The 10711-nt window shown below is 41.6% G+C and overlaps 1 protein-coding gene across 2 annotated transcripts in view; it reads left to right on the top strand.

The window, feature by feature from the left end:
* Nucleotides 1–1255: 1255 nt before the first annotated feature.
* The window catches only part of GPR155 (G protein-coupled receptor 155), a 32069-nt gene continuing 22613 nt past the window's right edge, over nt 1256–10711 (top strand). For both annotated transcript variants that reach the window (XM_059820366.1, XM_059820367.1), the window contains exons 1-2: nt 1256–1362; nt 7450–7955. In XM_059820366.1, coding sequence (XP_059676349.1) covers nt 7496–7955 — 460 coding nt within the window. In that variant the 5' untranslated portion in view covers nt 1256–1362; nt 7450–7495. The remainder of the gene's footprint in view (nt 1363–7449; nt 7956–10711) is intronic.

The raw sequence follows: 10711 nt of genomic DNA, 5'->3' as shown, positions 1-10711 counted from the left end.
TGATTGTTTCCCCTTTCCCTCTGTTTTGGTCTCCTCTGGATGTTACATGACAGGGGAAGAGGAACAGTTCTTTTTCTGCCCAAAGTTCCCAGTTTGGAAGGGGAAACCACTGAGCACGCAGACTCGGGATGGCAGGAAAGCTCACTTACTCCAGTTAGCACACCTATTGCCATATGTCTGCGCACACTTACCAAGTAAGACAAGCTGGTTTGGATCAAATAAACTATGGAAGAAAGCATACAATAGACATAGTTTCACACTTGCTGTCTTTGAGGCAGCAATATCTGGCTTAGCTCCTAGAAAAGGGTCAGCTTGAACTGCTCTCTCCTTGGCTGCGTTAAAAACAGGAAGCATTAGAATGCAGGATCCTCTTTTTCAGCAAGAAAATCTTTGGTTATTACCAGCTTTTAGTTTTTACTGGGGAAATCATCGACTCTCTGACCAGCTTTGAGGAACTGACACCATGTGGAAAACGTCGCATTTTATTTCTGGTTTTGTTTCTAAGCACTCTAACTGCTCAAACCGTTGAAATTAGTGTAGAAAGTCCAGGGATCGGGGCAGCCTTCACACCAGGCAAGAAGGCCAAGCGCCAGCCCTGCTATCGGTCCGTGCTGAGCTGACAGCAGCAGCCCTGTCTCGGGCAGATAAATGTCGCCTTGGCTGGGGAAGATAAATGTCGGTGAGCCCCGCACTGGCCTCTGCTGAAGCTGGGGGCTGTGTTTTCCCTCACATCTGTGAGCGGAGGCTCTGCCCCGATCCTCCTTACCCCCGCGGGGAGGCCTGGGCCCGGCTGAGGGAAGGTGGCAGCGGGCAGTTCGGTCTGCCCCGGGTAGAGGCCGAAGGCGGCGGGGGCTGTTCAGCTCCTGCCAGGGAACGCGGCTCCCGAGAGCGGGAGAAGCGCTAGGGGTAAAGGACGCGGCGCGGGCAGGCCGTACCCGGACCTCCCGCCCGCTGCCGCCGCCGCCGCCACGGAGGGCTTCGCCCGGCGGCTAAAGGGTCTAGCCGCGCGCCGCCGCCATCTTGCGGCTGATCCCTCCCACCCGCCTGCGTCCGCCGGGCCGCCCCGCGCCCCTGCCCGCCCGCGGGCCCTGCACGGCGAGGCTGGGCGCCGGCCCGGGCCTGGCCTCCAGCGCGGGGGGCGGTGCGCGGCAGCGGCGCTCCCTCCCGGGGCGGAGGCCTCAGGGCCGGCCCCGCCGGCTGCGAGCGTCGGGCTGCCGCTGGCGGGGCGGGCCAGGCCGGGCCAGCCCTCCCCTCCTGGGCCTAGGCACCGGCGGGCTCGGCCTTGGGGAGGTTCTCACCTTGGCGGAGTGCAAATCCTCTATACGTACCCTTGTGCGGAGGCGCCTACCAAAAGCTAAGTAGGTAAGCTGCCCGCTCCCTCCCCCGACTTGTAGCTTTATTTTCTAGTGAGGCTGCTGTCACGCAGGACGGTGCTGTTTATCTTTCGGGGGTTTCTGAGTGAAAATGCTGTGTGCTTGTAGCTGGGGTGACCGTGGAAGGGAGAGCAGTGATGGGCAAGGAAGGGGCAGGCTTTGCTGTGGCTTTCTCGCTGTAAATCAAAGGGTGTTTCAGCCCTATTTGGCAAGTGGGGTAAGTGAGGCACTTCTTAAGGAGTGCCAACAAGAAAATAGAATCTGTATTTTGAAAAACGTTTTGCCATTTGCTTCAGAAGTATGTATCTATCTGTTGACAAACCCTAAGATGAGCCTAACTGAAAATTAAGGGAAGGTATGTTCTCCATTCATTTTTCTGGCTTGGTATTTTGTGCTGTTGGCAACTGTTGCTTCATTTGGTCTTGTCTGAACACCCACACTGACAGATTCTGATGTAGCTTTAAATGTTGCTGTTGTGAGCTCTGCCAGTGGTGTGCTCAGGGCAGGCCCCGGCTTCGCTGGGCTTCCTGTGCATGCGGCTTCCCTGGCTTCTCTGCTGTGCAGGTGCTTTCTTGTAATGACAGCATGGAAAAAAAACTGAAAAAGGAAATACGATCTTAAAGAACAACTGCTCAGAGACATTTAAGGTCTGATATTTCTTGTCGCGTAGTCTGGATTTCAAGCTAGTGGTGGCCCGCTTCTGGGGTTAATTGCCATTACAGTATTATCCTGTATCTGCTTTCTTAGCCCAGCAGAGAGAAAAGTAAAACCTGCGGTTAACTTACAGGAATAGGAACTGCAGTAATCACTTCTTCCCACTTTTATCATTGTAACTCTCTAAATTGCTTCCTCTTTGACTTACTGTACAAACTTTTATGCTAACATGGATATGGTACACTCTTATCTGAGCTGAAGGCAAGGTACTAGAACTGCCATAGATGGTAACTCTTCCTGCCCTGATTCCACTTTCAGCCTCCTGAATAAAATAATGTGTCATCCTTGGGATGTTTCTACATTGCATTAAAGTAGGAAATGAGGTCACGTTGTGGAATATAATTTATGAACAATGTGCACAGCCATGCTAGTGTCACCAGAATTATCCTGAGAGTGATGATCAACTGAAAGCTTGAGAGTGAGAGACCAGAGAGAAGATATACATTGAAGTATCTCTTCTATTCTCTCATACTGTCTTTGACTTTCATTAAAAAGGAAGATGAAAGGGATTTTCCTGCTAGAAAAGGAGACAACTTCTCTATTTTGGTACTCAGAGAGGAACCTGATGTTGCTTAACTCACAGCTGCTGGAGAATTCAGTTTCTGGTCTGGTGAATTTTAACACTTTACAAATATTGACAACCTACGAGAGAAGTGGGCAAATACCAGTGCTCCAGTTTGTTTCAAGGGAATTGTAAACTGCACTTGTTCCTTGCTCTCTGTCTATTGTTGGTCTTCATACCAGGCTTCCTCTGGTGCTGGCTGCGCTGTCTTTCCTTAGAAATGCAAGCTGACAGTCTGGCTGCAAGCAGCTACGCTTGACACAATCGATGGCAGATAAGGCAGCCTTATTCCTAAAAGCTTTGTCTTCATTGGCCTGCAGTCCCCAGCAATGCAGCTGTGTCTGAGTTTTCAAGGATTCGTATCTCAATCCTCAATCCCTGAAGGGATAACCACAAAACATATTGTCGTATGGAGTCAAAGCTAAGTGCTTTCCTTTGGGACTGTGTTATATTTCCTTATTTTAGTGTCATTTGACTAGTTAATTTGTTACGTTTACTGTAAGAACAGATGAGTTTCTGTGTAGAATATATAAGGCTTTGGTTTTGCATCAGATCAATATCTTTGATTTCATTAAGAACTGTGATTTGAAGACATTTTTGCTCATGTGAGATGCTCATTTGAGTTAAGCCCCAGGTGTGATAAGGCTGTATGTTAAATCTGTGATTAGTCATTACGTAATCTCACAACAGTTATGTAAATGCATGTATTCTATATAGCAAAAGGGGCCGAGAGATGTATTCACTGTGTTAAGCAGCACGCTGTGCAAGAGCTTGCATTTCTGGAAAATACCCACGGGTCTGCAATAGATAATCTGTCTTAAATGTTTTGGGATGTGCGCCTCTCTGGAGCTGAAGAGATGATTCACACTCAAAGCCCTCTGAGGAGTGCCAAGTAGCTGCTTCGCTGTGATGCAGTTTTACTCTTTGAAACTCATGTGGTTCACCAAAAATTGGCCCTGACTGACTTTACAAGGCCCGTTGTAATGAAGTTCAAGGTGAAGATAGCCTGAAGGAAGGTTGCAGGAATATTTGTGGCACTTTACAAAAGATGGTTGTAGGATGTGTGGGTGTATATCCATGTCAGTTTTGATCTAGTGGGGAAGATACAGGATTTAGCATGTGCTGCTGACTGATACAACTAGAGAGTCGGTCTTCTGCATATTTATTTAAGTCCTGAATTATAAAATGGAGACAAGGGCACTTCTATATTTTGTAGCGATTTTATGAGGAGAAATAGTAATTTTAATACAGAGGGAAGAGAGGTGTAATAATTTTAATACAGAGGGAAGAGAGGTGTTTATTAATTTAGGCACAATTTTGGTTGAAAAGTATGTAGTATGTAGCTATATTGATAGATTCCCCTGTGAAGGCTTAGTTTGTGCAAGCAAAAAGCCTGGATAGCTCAAACCACTTTTCAGGAGAGAAAGATAGGAAGGAGATGTTATAGTGGTAAAAGTCTATATAACTGTATGTAGACTGTGGCTTTTGTCAGCAGGAATATCCGAAAAAAAATTTTGTCATTAGTATTGACACGGTGGTAAAAGATACAGCCTTGCATAGGAAGGCACGGGGGATGAGAAGGAATGGCAGAATTTAAAGATAGGTACAGTCAAAGTACACTTCCACTACAGATCAAATGTTGCATTCGGTTAAAAAAGCTTCACGTTTATCTTATTGCTGAAAAAATACCTCAACAGAGCAGGGAGTAGGTTGAACATGTTGCACAGCCAGGAGCCTTACCTCTATGCAGCGCTGTAACCTTGAAGAATTTGAGGTGGGGCTGTGCCGAAAACCTGCTTTTCACCATGCAGCTAGTGTAGAATGTGGCTGGCTTCTTTCAAGAACTCAGTGTTGGAAATCTGTCTCTGAACCTCTTCTGGACATTTTGCAAATCACAACAACTTCCTTAAGTTTTGCTAGTAGAAGAAATGTTTTGTTGTCTGCTTTATTTATTGCAAGTTTTTCCATCGTTCTATGGTAGATAATGCTTTGGGCTTCTGGTCCAAATACATCTAGGCGAGTGTACCATCTATAACATCAGAAAAATACAATCTTGAAAATAAGCCTTGCTTGGAGTGAGACTCATTTGCCTTGGGAGAAGAGGTAGCCAAGGCTACTAGACAGATTTGGATGATGCAGCTGCTCAGTCCAGATAAATTACAACAGCATTGTAGGATTTCTTACTAAAAGCCTCAGGCATAAATAAAAGTAATGAGTCAAAGAGTTTATGCTGCATGTGAATATGTGTATGCTGGGTGCCAGGGTGTGAAATAGGGCATACAAGATCTCACCTATGCTCTGCCTTGATTTACTTGCTTATTTACCTGGCTGTTATGAGTTCTCTATTCCCTGAGGATAGGATACAAAGAGGCTGGGAAGACTCTTAAACCAGTCATAAATTTGGGCAGATCTAGCCATTGTGCTGTACAAAGCACTGGTTTGGGAATCTCAGCTTTGCCACTGATATGTTAAATGGCTTACAGCAAATCAGTCCGCCTTTGCCTTAGTTTCTGTCTCTACAAAATGGGGTAAATGATCTTGGCTTCCTTTCCAGAGTACTTTAGGACTTAGTCATGTCAAAATTTTATATGTAGAGGTAGCTCATGGACTGCACATTTTTCAGAGCTGTATCACCAAAGCCATATCTGTTTCTGGCAAGACCTTAAATTGACTGCTGAATATGGGTGTTTGGTGTCCTCTCTCTTCATCTGAGTTGCAGACTTTACATGTCTACTTGCACATAGAACCTGCTGTGCTATAGTCAAAGGGGATCGCTGGTAACAAGTGAAGATCAGGAGTCGCAAGACATATCTGTTGTACATGAGTACTTCATTTAATGCATACTTAAATGTCACTGTCACGGGCCTAAAGAATTGTATGTAGGAATATGGGTAAGCAATAGCGTGATGAATTAGATCAATGACCACTGTGTCATATGAGGATCCCTTGCTAACTGGAAAGTGTGTCATTAGCACATGATACTGAAACATTGGGAGAGGTCGAAGTTGCACAAAGCAAGGTACAAGCTTGAAGGGTAATATGATGATTTGATCTCACAGTCTTTCTTGAAGGTAGAGAGAGCCTTGCCAAATGTTTTTGGGCAGGGTGGAGAAGCTACAATTCTTGGTCAAATGTATCTTCCTTGCCTGGCACTCGTGTTCTTGTAAGGGCTATTCCTCTTGTTATTCTGTGATAGATTTAAGAGGGCATAAGTTTAGACTGTAAAAGAACATGAAAGCAAGTGTATTTTGATGTGTGGAGAATGAGTCTGTAGAAGAATGTACAAAAAAAGAACCGATACTGATCGACTATGAAGATTTTTTCCTTGCAACAGATTTAGAGATGAATATGAGTTCAGTAAGTTTGCATTTCCCTCAAGTTAGAGGATTTTGTAACCTTTGTCACTCGCCCCTACGAAAATAGGTATATGGCTATATATATCTTTTTGGTAGAATAGGAGAACAGGTTCAGGCTCATTGGGCTTGAATTGACAGCAGGATATTCACAAACGAGATCTTGGAGACAGGCTGAAATGATAGTTTTAACAGAAGAAGATAGGTCTGGATTAGAAGGAGAGATCTATGACTTATCTATTTATAATTGAATAAGTGCTTATGAAAATACACAGGCAGAGGATGTAGGAAGACAAAAGAGGAAGAAGGAAGGAGCCCTATAAGCACCCACAGAAATTTAGAGGGATCCTCCCATGTAAATGTTGTAGGAACAAGTAGAGATGGGAGGAGAATTAGGAGGAGCTGTAGTTACAAAAGATATGGGAAGGGCAAAATTTCAGAAGATGATGATTATGATAAAGGTGTATGATGGTCACAAAAGATGAAAATGGAACACCAGTTCTGAGAGTTTAAGAAGATTTTGGCCTCTCAGGATTTTGGTAAGAGCTGTTTCAGGGGTAGAACCTGGATTAAATAGGATCTAAAGGTGGAGGTGAAGGAGGACTCCCAACCATGCGTAAAGCTGAGAGTGTGGGAGCAGAGGTGAACAGCAGTAATTAAAGGGAGGTCAAGAATGGGATTTTAATATTGGGAGTTTAAAGTGTATTTTTATTGTGAAGGAAAAAGAACCAAATAGGACATGGTCTAGGGAGGACCTGAGATAAGGTATCTTGGGGCAAACAAAAGGAGTTAGAAAAGAAAACTAACAATTTGATAGTTGCAAGCAAAGAGTATGTGAGAATTGTAGTTGGGAACTGACAGTGAGCTGAGGAGGTAAGAAGGGTTACAAGTTGCTAACGAGTATGTAAAGAGTCTCATGCTTTCCTGTTAGAGAGTTAACTAGGCTTGTAATGGTAGTCCAGGAAAGCAAGGAATGTACACCGAGAATTTAGCAATTACTGTTTTCTGAAACAATGAGTGGTAAGTGCTGAAGGGCTGTAATTTGTTCTAAATTATGCTTAGATCCTAGAATAACAACAAAAAAAATCCTTGTTATATCTCCTTTCCTTCCAATGGATATTTGGCTTTTTGAATGCCCAAGCTACATTTAGTTTTAATATTTCAGTGTTACGCTCAAATTTCTTTGGGAATTTTTAGCCTCTGTCAATTGCCTTGTTGAATTGTGTGGACTTGTGAGAAGATGTCTGAAGATGATGTGTGTATGGAATGATTTTTCAGCATTCATCTTTCTCAGTGTTGTTTCTCTGTGGCTACTTATTATTTGTCTCATTATTTATTTGTAATGTAAGTGTAAACTCTTCTGTCAGCAAGCCTGATACCATAAATATTCACAAACACAGTTTTGGAAGTTAATAAATAAATACTTTTTTTTTTTCTTCTTTTACAGATGAGATCATTTCAAGCTCTTTTTTTGGAAGAGGTGGTCAAAGGAAATGGATAACTATTCAGACTTCAATACAAAGAACCTCTCCTCTTCAGCTAATATGTCTCTTTCTCTGCCTGGACAAGTTGGACTCAATACCACTGGCGGTACTCCTTCTATGTCAATAAGCAGGCTTTTCCCAGCCCTGTTAGAATGCTTTGGAATAATTCTTTGTGGCTACATAGCTGGCAGAGCCAACATTATCACGACAACTCAGGCCAAAGGACTGGGAAATTTTGTGTCTCGTTTTGCACTCCCAGCTCTACTGTTCAAAAACATGGTGGTACTTAACTTTTCTGATGTGAATTGGTCCTTCCTGTACAGTATTTTAGTTGCCAAAGCTGCTGTGTTTTTCTTAGTCTGCGTTTTAACATTGTTGGTAGCCAGTCCTGAGAATAGATTTAGCAAAGCAGGTTTGTTCCCTATTTTTGCTACACAAAGCAATGACTTTGCATTGGGATATCCAATAGGTAAGTAGTTCCTTATGCTTTCTTCTTTAAAACTATTTTTCAGTGTTCTAGACATGTTTGCTTTTATTTTTCCATAATTTGAAATTGACTTCTGGACTGAAGTTATGAACTATCTAAGCCATTTCTCAAGTCACATTTCTTGACCTCAGACCATGTAAGGGAAGAAAACTGTTAGCTGGTATGAATGAGACAGAATTTAAAACAATCCAACTACTGTTATCTATGTGATCTTGTCATGTTAAAGTAAATCAGATGGGGGGGAAAAAAAGGATTTAAAATATAATTTCAAAATTGGTATAATTTACCTTATAGTTACTGCAGGTTAAGAATGCCCTTATGTGAAATTGCCAGCGTTTCCCTCAAGACCAAAATTTCTTGCTTTGCCAAGTATGAGCCTGTACCTGTGGCCTCTGAAATAGCTGTAGTGGGTTTTTTACTAATTTGGCATTACCTCTTGATTTAGCTCAAAGAAAATATCTATTTATAATGTTGGTGCCTACTGGTTGTGGAGTGTGTGTGTGTGTGACAAACTTTAAATCTGTTCAGAAGAAACTTCTAATTTTTGTGCTACTTAACATAATCTATGTAACCAATCATGTTTTATCCCTTAATCTTTATTCTATTGTGGCCAGTAGACATGCTTTAGGAGATAGTCTTGGAAGAAGTCTGTCTTTTAAAAGCAAGATTGCTGCATGATTTGTGGTAACTTGCATTTGTGTATCTCAAATTGGAATTTTATGCAGCTGTGATGCCATTCTTGGGATGTGTAACTAACCACTAATCCAGTGGAGATAAAACAAACAAACAAAAAACAAAGAGGCATTCAGAGTATAACTTGTATAGCTGTTTACTCTTGTTCTTGTAAGCCTGTATTCTAAATTCCAAGCAATATCAGTTATTAAACTGAATTTTATGCCGATATGCAAGACTATTATTTTCTATCCTTTTGTTAAGGAAGATTTTTTTTTTCTTTTTCCTTTTCATAGGTTTTCTTAATGGTTTGTTCATATGCTTTTAGTCATACATACTATGATACTTGGGAAGTGATCTGGAGTTGTAGCATGCTTCTCCCACCTGCTACTGTCTGAATTGCAGTGCTTTTTACCTGCCTTGGGAGGTTCTTTCATGCCAGTGTAGCTTTCAGTGCTGTCTCTCCCCAGGGTGACCCATGTGGCTGGTGTGGGAATGCACACTGCAGGTATCAGTATTCTCAAAATACACCTCAAGTGGAAGGCATTTGGAGAGGATGCCTGGACTGTGTTTTATGTTTGCTGCTCCCTGAAGAGAAAGTACTCTGCCTCTCAAATTCTCTTGAGATCACTCTTATCATCCAGACAAGGTAAAGAACAAAAAAAAAAAGCAAGTTTGTTCTAGCAAAGCAAAAAGCAAGATATTTGATTACCAAATTGAAAATACAGTTACAAAAGAGAAGCTTAAGCATGCAATTCCAGATTATACATAACAACAAGTAGCTCCATATTTTAGATTACTTGAGGAGTTGGGAGTTTTATTCTCCCTATTCCAGGGCAGCATGCTCAGGAGAATCTTGAATCTTTCTTACTCTCTTCAAATTCACTGGAAATGTATAAAATATAGATAAATGCAATTGCAACCTTTTTCTTCTCTAGATGAAAATACCTTGTTTCCCTCAGTTGCATCTCCAGAGATTTATTCTTCTTGAGAGAAATCAGAAGTGTATCACAAATAAGGCTGTGAGGATTATGTCGTTGTTTCTTGGTACTGGATTAAAATGCCAATTAGGGTTTCTCTTTTTTCTGTTTTGAGGTTGTCTGAAGACATTTCCATTGTATCCTTCTAGTTAAAACATTCTTTCTACTTTGAATGACTTTCTTGTCAGACTGCATTTTTCTTCAAGTATTTCCTGATTTATAAAATATGATTCATATTTCTTCTGTGTACAATCTAGCTAAGTTCACAACATTTAGTTCATTAAGAGCTTTACTGGAATACTTAATGCAACAGTAACACTTAAGCGTGGGAGAAGCGTGCTACAACTCCAGGTCACTTTCCAAGTATCATAGTATGTATGGCTAAAAGCATATTAACATACCATTAAGAAAACCTGTAAAAAGGAAAAAAAAAAAAATCTTCCTTAACAAAAGGATAGAAAGTAATAGTCCTGCAGATCAGGGTAAAATTCAGTTTAATAACAGCACTTAAGGGTTGGTAATTTCTCAGAGCTGTTTATTTTTTCTCAGAGCTGTTTATTTCCTTTCCTGTCCTTTCCCTTCTCCCATCCCCAAACTTTCACCAGCGTTTGGTTCATGCTGTCAGGTGTGCAGACTTTTTACTGGTAGTGGCTTCTCTGAAGTGTTTGCAGGACTAGGCAACTAAGAATGCCTTGCTTATTTCTTTTTATGTATGATGATAGGTAGTGTTTTGAGCAAAAACCTGATCGTTTAATGGAAATATATTTTTAAAGGCTGCTTCAGTTGCAATTTGTGAAGGAAAAAAATTAGTATTGACAAATCTGTGTATTATAATAACACTACTAAACCAGGCAGTTTGAACTCTCTTTAAGAGATAAATAACATCCTGAGTTTTCATCCCATGTAAATTTTTTTCTTTAATAATCACTATGCTATTTTTTGCTGTTGAGCAAAGATTTGCACATAGGAAAATTAAAGTTTTCGAAGATCACCACTCTATTTTTCTCTAATAACTGTTATGACAATTCTACACTACAAACTGATGTTGGTTCGGGGTGAAAAACAACTGGTACAGAGATTTGCTAG

This window comes from Gavia stellata, chromosome 8, assembly GCF_030936135.1.
Source record: "Gavia stellata isolate bGavSte3 chromosome 8, bGavSte3.hap2, whole genome shotgun sequence".
Taxonomy (NCBI): domain Eukaryota; kingdom Metazoa; phylum Chordata; class Aves; order Gaviiformes; family Gaviidae; genus Gavia; species Gavia stellata.
This window is presented reverse-complemented; position numbering and strand designations above follow the sequence as displayed.